Source organism: Plectropomus leopardus, chromosome 14 (genome assembly GCF_026936395.1).
Source record: "Plectropomus leopardus strain MGB_pleo_1.0 chromosome 14, ASM2693639v1, whole genome shotgun sequence".
NCBI classification, from domain to species: domain Eukaryota; kingdom Metazoa; phylum Chordata; class Actinopteri; order Perciformes; family Serranidae; genus Plectropomus; species Plectropomus leopardus.
Genome location: NC_142189.1, coordinates 17,698,980 through 17,717,952, shown reverse-complemented (window position 1 = coordinate 17,717,952; position 18,973 = coordinate 17,698,980). Strand labels below are relative to the sequence as shown.

General features: G+C 38.2%; 2 protein-coding genes and 1 long non-coding RNA gene across 4 annotated transcripts in view; 1 reads left to right on the top strand and 2 right to left on the bottom strand.

Moving 5' to 3' along the window:
* Positions 1-4,135: 4,135 nt before the first annotated feature.
* Positions 4,136-8,530, bottom strand: LOC148187451 (uncharacterized). The gene is made up of 3 exons (XR_015778655.1): positions 7,632-8,530; positions 6,034-6,218; positions 4,136-5,349 (listed from the first exon to the last, which is right to left on the bottom strand). It is a non-coding gene; the product is annotated as an uncharacterized LOC148187451 (long non-coding RNA).
* On the top strand, positions 4,448-7,597 carry prlh2r (prolactin releasing hormone 2 receptor). Its single transcript, XM_042501400.2, has 2 exons — positions 4,448-5,356; positions 6,042-7,597. Exons 1-2 carry the CDS (start codon positions 4,448-4,450, stop codon positions 6,360-6,362), a joined length of 1,230 nt encoding a protein of 409 aa, XP_042357334.1. The 3' UTR covers positions 6,363-7,597.
* A 3,949-nt stretch (positions 8,531-12,479) lies between the features above and the next one.
* The window catches only part of bahd1 (bromo adjacent homology domain containing 1), a 46,141-nt gene continuing 39,647 nt past the window's right edge, over positions 12,480-18,973 (bottom strand). For both annotated transcript variants that reach the window (XM_042500341.2, XM_042500342.2), the window contains exon 7: positions 12,480-18,825. In XM_042500341.2, the coding sequence (XP_042356275.1) occupies positions 18,633-18,825 (193 nt within the window). In that variant the 3' untranslated portion in view covers positions 12,480-18,632. The remainder of the gene's footprint in view (positions 18,826-18,973) is intronic.

Here is an 18,973-nt window from a genome sequence, read left to right as displayed (position 1 = left end):
CTGCTCAGTAACGCAGCGGTAGTTCTTCATGGTTCTCTCCTGTAACTTGATTGGATGCTGTCCAACTGATCTAAACAAAGTGGATCATTTTGGGATTAAGTGTCAAATTGCTGGGAATAAACAGTGCTGACAGAAAATCAATCAAGTATTTCCAGGTTAAAAGGCTCAAATCCAAGTAACGTCACAAGTTGTAGGTATTTAAGTCCAAGTCAAGGTGTAAGTCTTTTTTTTTTGAGTTGTCAAGTCTACAATCATCGTATGTGTGTAAATCTGAGTCGAATACACGACGTGACTCATTCCACACCTTGGAGTCCAAGACTTTCCAGTACCTTTTTTCCATGACCATCAGGGCTTGTGGAACAGGAAAGACCGCCTTCACTCAGCATCCAATGACCTAAAAAAAACCTCAATAGGCAGGTGGACATTAATGACCCAATTATGCACGTGAAAAGGACCGACACTTGCGGTTACTGTCTGCTCCACAATGCATGTGGTGCGCTGGTCAGAGTGCTTCACTCTGTTGCATTGACGGTGACCATTATTTGTTACAAACTTGAATTATTAAGACTCCAAAGATACATGAAATTAATTACAAAATAATGATAAAAATGCTTTATAAATGCTCAAATATTTTCCTCGGCCTCGGGTTCATTGACATGTTCAGTAACTTCACAATCAAACCTCTGCTACCTTTAAGTTGTACCATGCAAATGAATTATGTCCTGGATTACCCTTTGCAGACACTCACTTGATCAGTCACACTGGTCACACACTTTTCTTTGGTAGCTCTGGCACCAAGACTCACAATTTTTAAATTAGTCTTTGTTTTATGAATATTTAAGATGTGTACTGCTGGGGACAGATCGTGGTTTGTCCCTTAATTGTTCAATTTCCGTTCAGATCCCTGATGTAGGTTTCTGGGTGTGTTTGAAAGCGGCCTAATTCTGAAAAACCTCAGAGCTGGAAAATTATTCAAGTAGAACATAATAATTTAGTCAACTCTTCCATTCAGTTAAGATGTCTGTTACACAGTTATTTAGGATAATATGACTAACAATATAGGAGAAATAATATTATAAAATGTGTCGGGGTCAGCATAAATCGACTACATAAAACCAGAGTCACATTATAAGTCCCAAAAGGAAAATTCTAATGATTCTGAGACATTAAAAACACCGTTAAAACAGGACAAGGTCATTTTAAATTCACTATTTATTACCAGAGTGGCGCTATAGTACCCTAGAGGAATATCATAGGAGATTATAATGATTGTTCATTGGCAGTGGTGACAGGCAAGCCATCTTAGTGGAGGTGACTCATTCACATGAACACACATGTATGCTGTGAGAGAGAGAGAGAGTGTGCACACCTCTTTATTCTGAAGGAGAGCGGGCTGCAGGAAAGAGGTGAGGCTGCAAAACAGTAGGACTCTGCGTACACAGACGCAAACAGGTGCCGGGCTGAGGAAATCATTTAAAAAATGTCAGACTGACATCTTTCAGGAGGTATTTTTTCCTTTAATTACTACTTTTTGAACATGCATGCACTCTGATAACAATCAAAATTGCATCTGATTATTTATAGAGTGGAAATTATTGTTTAAAATAAGGTTTATTTTGTGTATATACCCTTTGAAGCCCGGAGTGATGTCAATTTCCTCGTGCATGTGAGCATATCTGTTTGATTTCATTTGAAAACATGAAAGAATGGGCAAGAAATTGGTAAAAAGGCATAAAGTAAACAACCTAAAGATTTGTCTAAAAAGAAAGTGAAAAAATTATATTTTGAAATTTTGAATTTGTATACATATATATATATATCCCTCATAATTGCCAGGTAATTTTCTCGCTACTTTTTAATTTCTTTCATTCTTTTTTTTCAAATTTTAGGTCATTTCTTGTTGTTCATTGCCTTTTTCCAATGCTTTTGAAAAAAATAAAGCCAATTTGCTCAGGTCTGAGAGGGTTAAGTGCTGCTTTATATATGATTTTTATAAAAAGCAAACAGAGGTATGTGAAATATGTGCAAATCAGTTTATCACTGATCAGGTCAATGAGGCAATATACTCATTCAGCATGAGAAGAATACCTATTTGTTTTCTGTGGTCATCAGTGTTTGACACGATTAAACCAATCACCCTAGAAAAAGTTATGTAATTTAGTGAGAAAAATACAGTGACATTATGACAAATGGTGCGGTCAGGGGGTCTCAGCCTAAGTGGGTCATTAATGAGCACTTAGTCATGCTCTACAGTAGGTTGGGGGAGGATTGTCATTTACATAAGAAGTGTACCATTTCTCCTATATTGATTTTGGTTAGTTAGATCTTTGTAGATTCTAATTGTTTATTATTTGTGTTGATAGTTTGATTTGTTATTATTTATAAAATTGTCAAATTGAGGAAGTACCACAGCAAGGGTGTAAATTTTGTTTCGATACTGGGGGGTACACATTACACAAGGGGTTTGGGGGTCCGCTGCCAGAAAATGCTAATGCTCAAACACTTAGTTTTCTGTATTTTGGAGATTTTTTACGCACTGATTGTGCCTTTTTTTGCATCAGTTTATGGTGTAAATCTCTTTAAATTTGTCAAAATAAAAGTTCTTTGCTATATATATATATATATATATATATATATATATATATATATATATATTTATGGTGGGGACAAATGTTCTTAATTGAGGGTGACGTGTTCACAAATCTACATCTATGCACTGCAATCTGTGAAGATGCCAAAAAGTAAAAATATATATATATATATGCCATTCAGTGCAAAATATTCATTTTGAAGACAATTGTAACTTTCTTATATTGCAAATTTGAATAGAAAAACCACTCAAGTGTTCTCAGTGGCTCAATTTCTGTCATGCGGTTTTTGTTATTGATCAAATCTCTCAAGTCGCAGCCATGAGAGACAACCTCTGTGTAAAAAGTAGAATAAATCAGCATTCATGCCTATTTTCAAGTCTTTGCATGAAATCGTATTGTACAGTGGCAGATGAGAATCTCTTATTTCTCTGCAAGAGCTGGATCATTAAAGTCAGTGTAGATTACATACACAGATGTTTCAGCAGATGTTCAGGAAGACAAATCTCTGAGAATCAGTCCAGAAGTTGTCTCTGCTGTATATGACCAGAGCTAAAACGAAAAGAAGAGCCAGAAAGAAACATGATGGGGCGGATCATTGGTCATAAAAACCAAAACACGTTTTCCAAAGATTGAGATGGAAAAGATTTGGAGAAGCAGAGAGAAATAAAAAGGTGAGAGTTGTAGAGTGAGGAGGAGAGGCAGATAAGATGTGAAGTTCAGGCAGATGAAAGTGAGTTTTGAAGATGGACACTAATGCCTACCACACGGAGGACTTTTAAGTACTTTGAAAAGAATAAAGTCTGACACCCTCTCACATCTAGAGATAATATGAGATTTTAGTAACTCACTGCACCATTTTGTAAAGACTGGGGAACTTGCAGGGTCACTGTCTACCAGACTAAAACTAGATTTGTTATGAAATTTTTTCCCATTCTACTCCTGGTGGAAAATACCCCAAACTCCCTTTATGAAATATGACATATTAACAGTTCCCTATAGTTTTGCAAAAACACAAACTCAAGATAAAATGCATCATATGATGATTGTGTTCTTGTGTTCTCGATTGGACATCAATATAATCTGTAAAAATAAAATGTATTTGTATATAATCTTTACATTTTGAATTTTGTCATCTCAACTCGCTATCAGCCTCCACTGGCAAGATGTTGGAGTAAACTATGGGAATGAAAGGCTAACCATTTAAAAAATTTAAATTTCCCACCAAAATAATTGCTATTTGATGGATCAGATACACAACGCGTTAAACAGTGAATCTTTTTGCTCTACCAGTTTCTCCTCCTTTTCTATAAAAAAAGAAAAATGAGAGTTGTTCACATTCTTGCGCCTCCCTAAAATCTCCTCCATGTTTACGGTCTGTCCGATTTGCTGCTTCCTGTTTGGTGCTGGAGATAGTGCAGCTATTGTTTGTAAGCAATGTTTATGCCATTGAATTTCGGTATTTGCATGAGCCAAGACCAAAAACGTACGATAATATTAAACAGGACTGTTTTAGTTGGAACATCAAGACGAGGAAAAGACTGACTGACTAACAACAGCTCAGAGTTTAATGGCTCCCTTTCACCACAACAGAGATCACGGGAGCGTACCGAAACATATTATTTATTCTTTTATTACAAAAATTGGAAATTTGTCTGGGATTGTGCAATTGCTTAAAAAGTTGTTTGGTGGACAGCATCATTTGTGTCTCTAATCTCCATATTTTATCACAACATTACTGTCACTCTGGGTTCAATCAAAATGCTGTTTAATATACAGCATGTTGTTGATCAAATGTTGATCAAATATGCAAAATATGCAGCAGGTTATAAACAGTTTTCATTCTGGCTCCTGCAGCTATGGACTGGGAGAAGTCATTCAACAGATCCAGGGTGAGCTCATCTTCTCTGGCCCCTTCTTTATCTCCATCCATGTCCGACTCCTCGGCCACCTTCTCCTGCTGGAACTCCTCTTACCCCCTCTTCTCCACCTCGCCATTCACGGTCTCTTCCTTTTCTGGCCTGGACCTCCTGTCCGACCTTAAGCCCATCTTCATCCCTCTCTACTCTGCCGTGGTGCTGGTCGCCTGCTCAGGCAACCTCCTCCTGCTCTTTCTCATCTGGCACAACAAGAAAAGACACAACACCACAAACTTTCTCATCAGCAACCTGGCACTGGTCGACCTGATCATGTGCATCTTCTGCGTCCCTTTGACTGCGTCCTATGCTTTTGACGAGCGTGGATGGGTGTTTGGTCCCCACATGTGTCATTTTGTCACTGTCATGCAGTCTGCAGCTGTCTACGCAGCGGTGCTGTCGCTCATGGCCATCGCAGTGGATCGTTACGTGGTTGTGGCTTATCCCATCCGCAAAAGAGCAGGGTGCCAGTTCTGCTGGGGTCTGGTGGTCCTGATCTGGCTGTCCTCTCTGGCTTTATCCACACCTACAGCACTACACACAGTCCACCTGGACCTGCGGGCAGCGGGGCTGCAGATGGTTGTGTGTGAGGAGTTCTGGGATGGCCAGGAGCATGGCCGCCTCATCTACTCCTGTTTTATCCTCTTCTTCTCCTACTTTGTCCCACTGGCTGCCGTCTCCATTTCCTACTGTGCTATATCCTATCAGCTGAAGCAGAGGACCACGTCGGGCTTGACGGCATGTCAAGAGTTGAGATCTGCAAGGGCTGCTTGGAGCAGACGGAGGAGGAAGACCTTCTACCTGCTGCTGGTGTCCGTCCTCTGTTTCGCCTTCTCATGGCTCCCCTTACAGGTATGGATGGGAAAGAGAGTGCTGATTTGATTCATGAAATGATGAATAAAGGGGCACTCCGAGTGTGAAGACCTCCAACAAGGGCAAATGTCCTATCTCACAAAGTTAACAAAAGTGAAAAATGATAAGTGTGTTTGCCCTATGATTTGGATCTACTCCAACATGTTCTTCCCCATGCTGCAACTTTTCATTAAGTCACAGGAAAATCTGTTGAGTAGTTTTTCTGTAATCCTGCTGACTAACAGATGAACCGAAAACAAAATACCTGCAAATTGTGGTTTATGTACTTGACTATATCTTAGCTATTGCAATGACTCCATGAAATCTTGTGGGCAAAGTAAGGTTGCCAGGTAGCCAACTCTAAAAAGTTTCATTTTTTGACACTTTGATATTTGTAAAGATCAGGTTACACATTCATTTACTTGTGTACATGTACCACAGTGCATCTAAAAAGTAATGCTATTGCTTAGGTTATAAAAAGCAAGAAAGCAAAATATTCAGTGAATATCAATCTTCAAACCAAAACTTTCTTGCAAACTGATCCATTATTTTTGGTGTATGTCCAAAAATGTCAAACTATTCCCTTAAGATAACAAATTCCAAGAGAAATTAACTCCGTAATTAATAATCAAATTAACTTTTCCTGTGATAAATGCTGAATGCTGAACATCGTTTACCTTCACAGGTGGTGAATCTGATCCTTGACCTGGACACAGACTTCTCCATCTTAGGAAAGAACTACGTGAACATCATCCAGGTGTCCACTCACCTACTCGCCATGAGCTCCGCCTGCTACAACCCTTTTATTTATGCCTCATTGCACGAAAAGTTGCTGTCCTGCCTGTGTCATCACTTCCTGTCCCTAAGGAAGAGCAAAGGAAAGGACCGGGGTCAAGGGTCAAGCATCCTGACAATATCACACAGAATGCAGCGCCATCACACCTCCACAATTGTTGCAGATTTACCAGGCGTTGTTGTAAATATTCCTCAAGACAACTACGCTTAAATTTTTATTTTGCTTGAAAATGTGCAAGAGTTGTATCTGCTGGTATTTCCTACAAATGACGCAGTGTATCTTTTTGACTCCAAATTTAATCTGAATGTTGTGAGCACTTCATACTGACAAGCAAACTGAATGGAAAAAAATCACTTAAAGTACACTGAAATTCAAAAAGTGACACAGTGGGGTTGCACAGCTTTCATAAAACAGCCACAGTATCTGCAGCTGCTCAGTCACAAGCAAAAACAGCTCTGTCTCTTTGACTGAATTTATTCAAGTGTAAAAACATTACTCTGCTTTGATTCAAAGGATATACTGTATGTATGTAGTGATTTATATTATTAAAGACATATATTAAGGTTTATGTACAGCAAGTCTGTTCAGCACCCAAAAATATTATATTGTGGCCTAAAAATGTACTTTCAAACAGTGCTTTTGTCTTTGCTAAATCTTACAATAAATATTACAATTTTTCACCTAGTTTCTGCACATATTCATATTTTTGAACATTTTCTATTATTTTGTGGTATGTTAATGTAAAAAATAACATGCTCTCCTAATCTAAATGTTTATTTGCTATTTCTCTCCTTTTTAACTGATACTGTATTACAGTAATTGTATAAGTGTATTACTTGTGTATTCTATTTGGATTTGGTTGTTTGTCCTACTTTGTTGAATTTCATTCAATAAACAGGTTCATTTAAATCACTGTTCCCCCTGCATTCATTTAATGTGGTTAAGTGATAAAACAGGAACAGGTTTCTGTGACAATGAATGCATAATATATTCCTGTCATTCAGTTTGGCCTTGAGCCACTGAACAATTTTCTCACTTTCTGCTGTAGCTGTGACATTTGACGAACACAACAGTAGGCCTAATCTGCTGCATGTTTAAATGTCAACTTTTAGATGGTGAGAGGGGGAAAAAAATCTGTGTTGTTCAATAGGATGTGTACAACAGTTAAGCAAGAACAAACCAGATGGGAAATTATTTAATAAATAGGGAAATAAAAACAAAGACCTCATCTGGCCATGCTCAACTTCCAAACAAATGCAAACGATGACAGTTCATTTTTGTAGAATTTGTTTTAAAAATATGTTGACAGCTACAAGCTACAAATGTTTTACACACATTAAGATACTCATGTCTTCTTTCTTGAAGCTGTCACACTAATAAAACATTTTTCTTCAGAATATGCTCATAAGAGTACTGATTACTGTGATTTTTTGCACCAACAGCTCTGAGCAGCTCTTATGGAAGATGAGTCACTTTTACCTGGAAACAAGCAGTCTGGTGACTAATGCACAATCGCTTGAGTTCATCTTCAACAACAGTTGACATGACCCCGGTCATAAGAGAACTGTCAAAAGCAAAAATGAGGTTCCTATGTATAATATTATGTGGATGTTATGTTATATTTAAAACCTACATCTCCAACTATTGCTTTCCTGAGGTCCCACATATTGTTTTCTTGCTCTGTATTGTCAGCTGTGAGTCATGCCCAGTCAAGTGAATTCACCACAGCTGGACTCCAATCAAGGTGTAGAAACAAAACAAAGATGATTAAGGGAAATGGGAGGCACCTGAGCGACATTTCAAGTGTCATGAGAGCAGATTGTTGAGGGAAAAATGAATTTAAAGGATTTTAGCATATGTGAAAAGGTGAAAATAAAGTCTGAATGCGCTGCAATTATCTCTAACAAAAACTAACAATCATGTTGATTGTTAGTTGTTGCCATCAACAGTGATGTCTATTAATTTAATTGGTCACAGCTTTAACTGCCTGTTGTCCATGAAAGTGAAATTAAAAGCAGCGGTTAACCTTTTTGTTTGAGGTGCTTCCACAGCTCTATCAGAGCTGGTGAAGTAGCTGACCCTTCACCATCTGTTCCAGTTATGTTCAGTTTACAGTCTAGCCCATGCATAGGCTATATGTCAGGCTATATGTATGTATGAATGTATGTATGTATTTTTCATATACACTAAGTTAAGTTGGTTTGGTTAAGTTGTCATTTGTCGGCTTTAACTATTATATTATATTTAACTAAAATATTTTTAGTGGTCAATTTTTAACCCTTTTCTTTTAGCATATCAAACTGCTATTTTTGCAGTTAACGCATTACCTTTTGCTTACGACTTTAATAGTTAGATATTTTTAGCATGATAAACTACTAAAATTAAGCTTTTACAAAAGTTAGCTTAAAGGGCAATCATTTTTGCTACTTTAAATGGATGTTTGTGCCAAATTTTAAGTATTTATTATGTATACTGACAACAAGGATGTGACGTACTGACAGACGCATGGATGAACAATCCAGAAACATAATGCCTGTGGCCATGACGATTGCTGGTGTGGAGGCATGTTGTCTTTATATATATATATATATATATATATATATATATATATAATAAAGCAAAAGCCACAAGATTTTCTTAATGGCCCTTTTCTCAGATTCGATGTCTTAACAAACGGCATCTGATAGGATGTTGGTCTGGACACTGTTTATATTTCACCCACAACTCCTTTTTTCGACAAATGTGTTATGTTTATGTATATTCTTTTAGGAGCTGACAGCTGTGAGATGATTATCATTGTTGCTGTAGTCTGAAAATACAGTAGGTAGTGCACAACAGAAGATAAGGGGAAACTGCTCGATGAATATTACATTTGGGAAGCGCAGCCGTTGTCTCCTCTAATGGGGGCATAAAACAGTCCACCAGCAAAATACTGTGTGCAGATCACATGTCTACTTATGCATCCAGCTATCCTCATGTCTTATTGTGTTGTAAATATCCTTTATGAGAATGCAAATGAGAGCAAGCTTAGCAAAGTCTTTATATGCAAATGTCCATCATCTTGATATCGTTAAGTACCGGTACTTGTGTGCTGTAAGTATACATTCAGGAGAGATGATGGTACTCAGTTTCGATGGTTGCCCTGAACTCTTTGCATTTGTAATGAAGAACTGACGTCTATGAAGCAGCATCAGCAGGAAAAAACAAGCCAAATTGAAAAAAGGATGATGTTGTTGAGATATCGACTCTTACTGTCTGGTGATACAAAAAAAGCAAGCAACAAATGAGGCAATTCTGGAAATCCTTACAGGGCATTTTGAGCTGAGGAACAGAATTTACAGGATTTCACTTGTTGTATAGTGTATTGTTTCTTTTTATACTCACAAGGCTCTTTGAAAAAAATTACCTCCCATGGAGTCACAGCTTTACCTGGAGGGTGAACTGTAGGCAGAGGTTTCTAAAAAACAAAATAATTAGTGAGAGTTTTGATGGAGCATGAAAATCCTGAATGTCAGACAAGCAACAGTCTAATTGTTTTGTCTGCTTCCATACGGAGAGGATTTTACACAAACTAAAAGAGCAGCAGGAAAAATAAATCTGGCTCTTACATAAGTCAGATTGTCACATTTATTGTTCTTGACAACATAACAAGCAGAATGTGTTGTGGTAAATTAGATTTTCTCATAAATTTTGCACATAAAAACAGCATCAATTTGCCAGAATAATGTAAAACTTCCGAAAAGGTAAAGCCACTGTGCATGTGACCGGGTATATTGCTGGTGTATGCAGGCGCACGGAGGGTAGGAGAGGTCTAATCGACAGCAGAGCGGTGCAAAATTGTAATGACACTGTCTGTGCAAACCCTTGCCGATGTGTAATTTAATGCCAGGTCAGGACCTCCGCTGGCATTACGTACAAATGCACTCATGAAGCTCATGTAGATGGCTGACATGACAATAAGGAATCCAATTTGAAGCCACTTCTTCTGATTGCTCGGGGGAAAAGGCAGTTCTTCCTTTTGTAGAAACTGAATGTTTAAACAACAGTGATGTCTATTGATTTAATTGGTCACAGCTTTAACTGCCTGTTGTCCATGAAAATGAAATTAAAAGCAGTGGTTAACCTTTTTGTTTGAGGTGCTTCCACAGCTCTATCAGAGCTGGTGAAGTAGCTGACCCTTCACCATCTGTTCCAGTTATGTTCAGTTTACAGTCTAGCCCATGCATAGGCTATATGTCAGGCTGTGTTTATGTTTTCATATACACTAAGTTAGGTTGGTTTGATGAAGTTGTCATTTGTTGGCTTTAACTATTGGTGGAAAAAAAATTCTTAGTGGTCAATTGTTAATCATTTTCTTTTAGCATATCAAACTGCTACTTTAGCAGTTAACACGTTACCTTTTGTTTACTACTTTAATAGATAGATATTTTTAGCACGATACACTGCTAAAATTAAGTTTTTACAAAAGTTAGCTTCAAGGGCAATCATTTTTGCTACGTTAAACGTTACCTTAGCTAGGCTACTACAACTGTTTATCCATGACTTTTAGCATATTAGACTGCTAGTGGCTAAAAAGTTAAAAACCAATCATTTTTGCTGTTTATCTAACAATGTTAGCCTTGGCTACTGGCCTACTTTAGCAGACTTTCAGATCTCAAATCAAAATGTAGCTGATTCGTATAGGCCTATTTATTTTTTTATTGGGACAAAACATATAGGCATACGTATGATCAGATCTGCACGCATTTCTCATCCTTTTTGCTTGTTTAGTTTCCTTCTTAATACATTTTTTTTTTTAAATTAGCTGAGCTACTCCACAATCATTTCCACATCCCCATTGACAACGGCAGAAGTACCACCTTGGGTTACAAGTATCCGTGGTTTGGAATAATTGATTATAAGGACTTGTAGATCCTGTACTGGCTGTTGCTGCAAAGAACAGGACTGGGGCTTCAGAGGAGAGTCATAATGAACACACATCACTGCCCAATTTATTGAGCATGCACACAGACACACAAACACACTCCTGCTAAATAATAGGTGAACTGAAGCAGCTGGCTTTTCGTTCTGATTCTTTTTCCACACATGCTGTTACAGATGCAAATGATTGACCTGCTTATGCCATTTTAAACCTCATAACCTGATTGAGTAGTGCCAGAAGCCTCATTCATATTCATCGCAGGTCTGATTATTGCAGTTAGATGATTTACATCCCCTCCTGTCTGCTTTCAAGGTGCTTGCATGCTTGTTTTTCCTGTCATTATCTACACGGCACTAACAGATAAATGGGATTGTGATCATTTCAGGAGATGAATGAATTGCCACAGTAGAAACAAAGGGGGGAAGTCTTGATGCAATGAAAAATAAGTTTGAGTCTCTTTTCAATGCTGAAATTGTGAAACTTTCTAAATCAGAGGCAACAAAAGAAGTCAGTCAGTACTTCAGCATGCATTTCTCATAAAACTGTCCGCAAAAAAAAAACAGACAATAAACACGTGGACAGACAGATGGAGAGTTGAGAGCGAGATGTTGTGAGGAATTCTTTGAATTGAGTCAGCCATGATAATAAAGGAGCTTGACAAACCTTATTAAGTTTGTAAGTGGATAGTTTGCATAACTCCAGGGCCCATTAAGTGTTTGCACATGACTTCATATGTGCAAACACAAAAAAGCACTAGTCAAGCACTTCAGCGGGCCAAATAATGGCTATAGGACCAATTTATTGAGGAAATTTTATATGAAGGTAAGTTGTTATTAAAGTCTTTATGAATAAATATAAGTTAGTGCCTGTCATGTCTCACTGTTTACTCAAGTACTGCACTCCAGTACAAATATTAGGTACTTTTACTTTACTTGAATATTTACTTTCTACTTTTACTGCACCACACTTCAAACGCAAACATTGTACTTTTTACTCCACTAACTTGTGCATAAACAATATAAAAATATACAAGAGCAGCTGAAAGGATTGGTCGATTAATTATAAAATTAACTATAACAAATATAAGGACTGCTTTTCCTTTTAAATATTTTGATCTATTAAACTGACTTGGACTTTTACTATTTGCAGAGTGTGTTTTTTTTTTTTTTACAGTGTTGGTACGTTTATTTAAGGGTCTGAACACTTCCCCTGCACGACTGATCCCGTCAGACAACCTTTTCATACAAGATGTAATAAGCGTTGATGAACGTCAGATCAGATATAAAAACATTATCTGACTGAGCCCTCATGTGGACAACATATATCACTACAGCTCTCAACTTGGCTACAAGTATCTGATAATTAATCTTGATATATGATGCCATAAAAAATCCAACAAACACATGTTCAAACTCATATATTATTTATTACAATTAAATATTTTTCTTATATTACAGAGGTCCATTTGAAACCATACAAATAATCTGTGCTGTGATTAATATTTCCAAGATATTTCCAAAAACGCCATGCAAAGATTATGAACATAAATTCACATCAGAAGAACCAAAGTTTAGGCTTTTTTTTGTACACCTGGGAATGAAATTAAATTCATGTTTCGAATACCTTCTCCTCTCTCTCTCTCTCTTTTTGGTGCAAACATTTCTTTGTGGTGATTCAAGATCAGACCAGCGTCATCTGGCAAAAATGAAAGGCATTTGGAAGGTGGGTAAAAACAACAGCTTGTCCTTCTCTTGGTGGAAAACGTTCGGAGTATATACGACGACGGGTTAATGGGAACAGGCACAGAGGACCAATTAAGACATAAGTATCACACATCTTGATTAAACATAATTAGTTTGCTGAATGATTCCTAAGGCCATTATATGTACTGTGTTTGGTTAACTCTTATCCAGAACACCCAGGGGGATTTTAAATTGCTGAACCAAATCAAACAAAATCAAAATGTAGGTTTACCCAATTCTGCTTTGTTGGATTGTGCTGTGTGGGCTTTACTACTGTAAATCCACCATCCTTCAATATTTAAAAAAAAAGCTTTTCGGTGAAGAAAATTTGCTGTAGTTTTGATACAGATTGATAACCTTTGATTTGAAAAGGCAGGACATATTAATTTGAGCCTAATGAACTGAATTAACCGGTATGGAGATTTTAATCAGGGGAGGCTTGTTTTAAAGTCAAATATTAATCCATTAATCCATCATTGTGAATTCGATTTCTGCCTGTAACACACAAAGTAATCTACTTGACCGTTTGTACAGGGGGTGAAGAAGATGTAGGCAGGATGTGGGTGTTTTCAAGTGATACTCTACCCAAAATCTATCTTCTCACAATCTAATACCCCCTGTGCTTTTAAGGCGGCTGTAAATAGTTTGCAGTTCATGCAGAACAGCGCTTGTGGTCACCTCAAAACATGCTGGGAATGGTTTCAAAGACTTAAAACGTCTCAAACGCTCCTGCAGCATAATCCATGTCCTCACTCCCTGAAGCTCTGCCAGGAAGCTGTGTGTTTGTGTTTGGAACATAATGAGTGTACAGATGGACAGCTGAGAGCTGGATTATGATGAAGAAGTGGATTAGAAAAGTTTCAGTGGACATTTTGATACTTTTTGTCCACCGTGTAAACCTTGTAATGACTAATATTCAGTCGCAACTGATGAAATTTTAAACTGACTGCAGGTGCTGTTCTCCAGGAAGCACAAAATTACATCGTGGTTCAAATTTTTTGGGAAACACCATTAGCTCTTTTTTTTTATCAAGAGTTAAGGTCTTTTTACACCAGAGGCGTTTTTTGATGTGATCAATTTGAATGTCAATATCTTTTTTTTTTTAAATGCTGTTTTTGTCATGAGTACTTTCACACAGAGCATGAATAGCATGAAGCAAGGAAGAGATTTTTTTTTAACAAGGCCGAGTTTGCACTGTGAATAAAGCCATCAACCAATTATGTTGTGCAAAATGGACATTACATTGTTGCAACTGTCGCGAATTTACATCACTGCCAGTATGAATAGTTTCGCAATTTTTTTTGTCATATTTTCGTCACATCCCTCTGTGCAACCCAGTCTCACTCTCAACTCGTCAAGTACTGATGCTAGGTCAGTGGCGTAGCTGGTGTCAGACAACGATGCACCAAGCTATCATTTAGTGGCCGTATGAGATGCACTGGGCGGCTGCATGTTTTGATGCTTCAAGTAACTGCTATAGTATAAAGACAACAAACTCCGGATTTTCGCCTGGGAGACTGTTTGTGTCCTGTGTGAAAACAAAGGTCAATCTAGTTATTTTAATAAGTACAAAGTGTGCTAGTATGCATAGCATGCTATGCTATATTTGTCATGTGACATATATTACATGACATTTCATTACATTAGCAACACACATACTTATTCTTAGCCAAACCATGATGTTTTTTTACACCTTACCACATGCTTTTTTTTGCCTAGACCTACGGAAGTGAACCTAAAAACAACGTTTTAAAAAAATCGATGATATAATTTTACTTTGAAAGAAGTCTGTATCAGAAACTGTAGATGCCCTGTGAAAACTGAAGTTTATTTTGAAAACACAAATATCTAACAAGGGTAAATTGACACGCCTTCCCTGAGCATCCAAAACTAACACCGGAGGGGCACCTAAAGCGTCACAGTCTGACCGAGCATTGAGATTTGACGAGTTGGGAGTAAGAATGTGTTGCTGGTGTGTAAAGGCCTTTTGATTATTAGATCAATATCACACTCTTGTCTGTACACTAAATATGAAGCTACAGCCAACAGACAACCAGCTTAGCTTAACATAAAAGCAAAGATGTGATTTTTACAGACATATTTATCAGTCAGCTTTAGAGGTGCTGGTCTTGTTGGCCTCTCAGACAGAGACCGCCTGCTCCCCCCTGCAGTCTTAATGCTACGCTTAGCTAGGTGCTGACTGCAGCTTCATAATCTGGCGTACAGGTGTGATGGTGATGGTAGTGATCTTAAAATTTAACCCTCCACAAGAAAACAAATAAGTGTATTTCCTTAAATGTTGAACTGCTCCTTTAACAGCCACAGATCTTTGACAGATCACTTTGAATTTGACTCAGACTTTTGTCAAAATAAAAGCATTGATCAAGAGTCACTTTTGCCTTTCAGATCACATGAAAGCGATGGACCTGAGATGCATCTCAAGCGTCTAGGAATCAAGATCGGCACACTAAGAAGCTTCGTTCCCCCCAGGCTGATATCGGTACACATTTTTAAATGAAAGGCTGGGAATGTTCTATAAGGCAGCAAGATCAAGGGCACAGGCTAATGGCAAGGTAGGTTTAAATCATCGTAGCATTCGGCATTTAAAGGTGAAGAGGCAAAGCTTTATCATCCGAGGAGAAGTGACAGGAGAATGACAGGAAGCTGGGAGAGGCCAAGGTACGTTTTGGTCCTGCAGGTTAAGCATCTCTGGTCACATGTTAGCAGGTGTCCTTCAAACTGTATCTGAGATCCTTCTAAATGTGTCCTCGAGTCTACGCGGAGGACTTTGACATCTCAACACGACATTTAACAGGCTTGTATTGGGCGAGCGATCAGTCACAGAAATACTATTGCAAATGACTCACACTTTTCATCTTAGACAGTGCAGCTAAGAAGGAGAGACCTCCTTTCTAATCAGGAATGAAAGCCACTCATCTAAAACTCTATTCTTTAAAATTATCTTTTGAAAATAAATTATATTTTCTCAGTACAGAAATAAATACATATCTTCTCTCAAACATAGGAATGGATCATCATCACAGATCTAAATGCTACACTGAATACATTACTCACCATCTCATCGGTGAAGAAACAAGAATATAGGTGACTAACTGATGCCATCTGCCACAAACAGACACTCATCCAGATATATAAATGCAAATATACAGTTAGCTGACACCGGAGTCGAATCGCACCTCTGGCAAACAGCTTTGAGAAAGTAAAATATTCCTCAGCATTGGCATAACAAAAATCCCCTCACTGCTCGCCTCACCGGACGTCTTCACACTGCAAAATCAAACAAACTCAAGTGTGCTTTCTTTGTAGACTGCAGGTTTGTACTAAAATTGTGAGATTCATCACTCTGGTGAACTGCAGAGTTACAGATATGACATGAAACTTATAAATTCTCTACAAAATTACGAGAGGTGGAGCCAAAAAAACGTCCACATGTCATTGTTTACTTTGCATGGACTTAATCAGTGGTAAAAAAATTTGAGTTGGAATTAATGAAACCTTCTGATAAAGAACTTCCCTCACAGCTGCGGTCAGAGTTTACTACATAGACCAACAGGTCAGTCACAATTATGTGAAAATGTAAATGTAAAAGCTACAATCTTGAAGATCTCCTTTTTAGTCCTCTTTGGTGGCGCTTATGGCGATAAATGGTAATTGCAGTGTGTTTGTTGGCAGACTAAGATTTAGTCCACACTTAAACAAGTGTATTTGAAAATGTCGTTTTTTTTCTGTGCATTTCAGCCTTTCATCCAAAAGCAAACTGCGTTTTGGATCACTGAAAATTGACTTTTTGTAAAATGTTCAGAAACTTTATTTTCTGCGTTGACGTGCTGACAGAAAGGAGTTTTTGGCATAAGACGTTGGAGTGTGCACCAGTGAGGCATCACAAATGAGGCGACATTTCTTGCAATGGTGAACATGGCCAAAATAGTGCTGGTTCTACCCTTGCTAACAGGACTTTTGACTTGTTTACACATAAATGCACAGATACTCTTCCCCTATATTGAGGAAGCGAGATGTTAGAGTGCGGCATAGAAGTCACTGCTCCAAGTAGCCTTATAGTAATAGCTCTTTTTCAAGCTTCTGGGTGGCCATCATGGCTTTAAGGTTAGGGTTATATCGCAACCTGCTGGTTTAGCATGCTCTTGACAGAGCTTTAATTGTGTGTCTGGGTTGTTGTTTTTTTTGGATGGAGATTCTGACCTTAAGTTTTGAAAGCAGTGTGGGACATTACGTTTTTTATGGTCCCTGCAGCTGATAAGACGAAAGGGTTACTACAGCAAAGACGGTGTGGGTGTGTGTGTGTGTGTGCATGTATGAATTTTTCGGTGTGTATGAGAGCAGATTATTAATGATGTTGCGGTGCTTCTGATTTTTTTCGGGAATGTCGCCCTCCACTCCCTGTTCGTAAAACTGCAAATGTGAGGGCTTTAATCTGTAGGCCATAGGCTCAATCACCATTGTGCTACCTCACTGAGTTACAGTGACTTAAAATTTATCAAAATGGAAATCTTCGAGATTATCACTCTACAAAATAGAACCTTTTAAAAATTGGAAAAGCTCATTTGCTTTTTTGCAGCAAGTTAGATATGAATATTGATACTACTCTTGTGTTTATCTGGTAAATATGTAGCTGGAGCAAGCAGTCAATTAGCTTAGCACAAGGACCGGAAAGAGGGAAAAACAGCGAGACTAGCTCTTTTTACAGTCTTTATGCCAAGCATTAAACCAAAAAAATTTGATTTCCATGTGATAAATTAGCTTGATCTTCCACTTGTTGGGCCCATAGAGCAGGCTAACTAGACACAAGCTGAGCAGCTAACCTCCACATTAGCTACCTTGAATGGAGATAAAATGTTTCACTCATGTGTCTCTTCTAGACCGCTGAAATGTTATTAGACCAACTGAATAAAATACCGGTACTAAAATTAGTCATTTTGTAGGGGCTGCGACACTATGAAAATGTATCTGCTAATTTACAAACAGCTCTTTCCCAATGTAAGTCTATGGGCAAAAGTATTTTTGGGCCAAATAGCATCACATGACAGACCTGGAAGTTGTACTTGTATGTCAAAGTGGCTTTGAGGCCTGGCACTGCTGGCCATGGGTTCATATTTACCATATCAGCATAAAAGTGGTATCGATCATCTATCTAATTTTTGAAAAGAAAGCAAAAAGCATGTTTCCCCAAAATGATTCCTTAAAAACATCTTGAGCACAGATGTTCACTCTGGAGCTTCTTTGTAAAACTGACTTGCAGAGAAATCTTAGGACAAATGTGATTGAATCTTCAGCGTCTCACAAATCTCTCTGTTTCTTCTCAAGGACCGATACGGCACGATATGCCTCCAGTTCTCTTTAGTTATGGCGTATCACTTAGACACACTGAGTGTCTGATATCTGTCAGGCAGACAGTAACACAATTCACACATTACATCAACCTGTCTTCATATCTATCAAATGTCACATTTCTAAGAGCTACAGTAGCATTTTTCTACAGCAGAGTACGTTCCAGGTTCTTCACACAGCTGCTACGACACCACAGAGCCATGTATGATAAAGACCATTATTACACTGCCATAATAACTCTTATACAATATGTCAAGCCATTACTCTGACTAAATAAATGTGTGGCATGTTAAATATGAACAAAAGAAGCTCATCTCTCAGTCCTTCATCCTAAACTTCCAGTTCCTGTCACGCAGGCAGCAGGTAGGTATGTAGCTAATTAAAGTTGTGGAGGATGTAAAATGTTATCTCACGGCCCATGTAGCATGTATGTGTCACCCCCGTCAGATGCTACTGCAGGTTCTTGAGGAGGCGTCCGTAGCGGAAATCGTAGACGTGTCGACAGAAAAACACCAGCTCTGGGTCGACGTCATCGGGCACACAGTGGTGGGTGGGCATGGCGTTGCCGACAACAGGTGGCACCATAAGGGAGGCGGCGCAGTCGCGCACGCCCTCCCTACGGCGTTTTACCAAGGCACAAAATCTGGACAGAGCACAAATGCAGGACATCAAACTCCCTTCAAAAAAACATTCAGAAAAACAACAAAAACATTTTTTTGTAGCTTCAAACTGTCTGAGAACTGAGAGAAACCTGGCTCTTTTTTATGTTAAATATCATGCATTTGTTTTGA

Coding starts and splice junctions, on each gene's coding strand:
- prlh2r (XM_042501400.2), top strand. CDS start 4,448: ATGGACTGGGAGAAGTCATTCAACAGATCCAGGGTGAGCTCATCTTCT. Junction 5,357..6,041: donor TCTCATGGCTCCCCTTACAG/GTATGGATGGGA, acceptor TTACCTTCACAG/GTGGTGAATCTGATCCTTGA.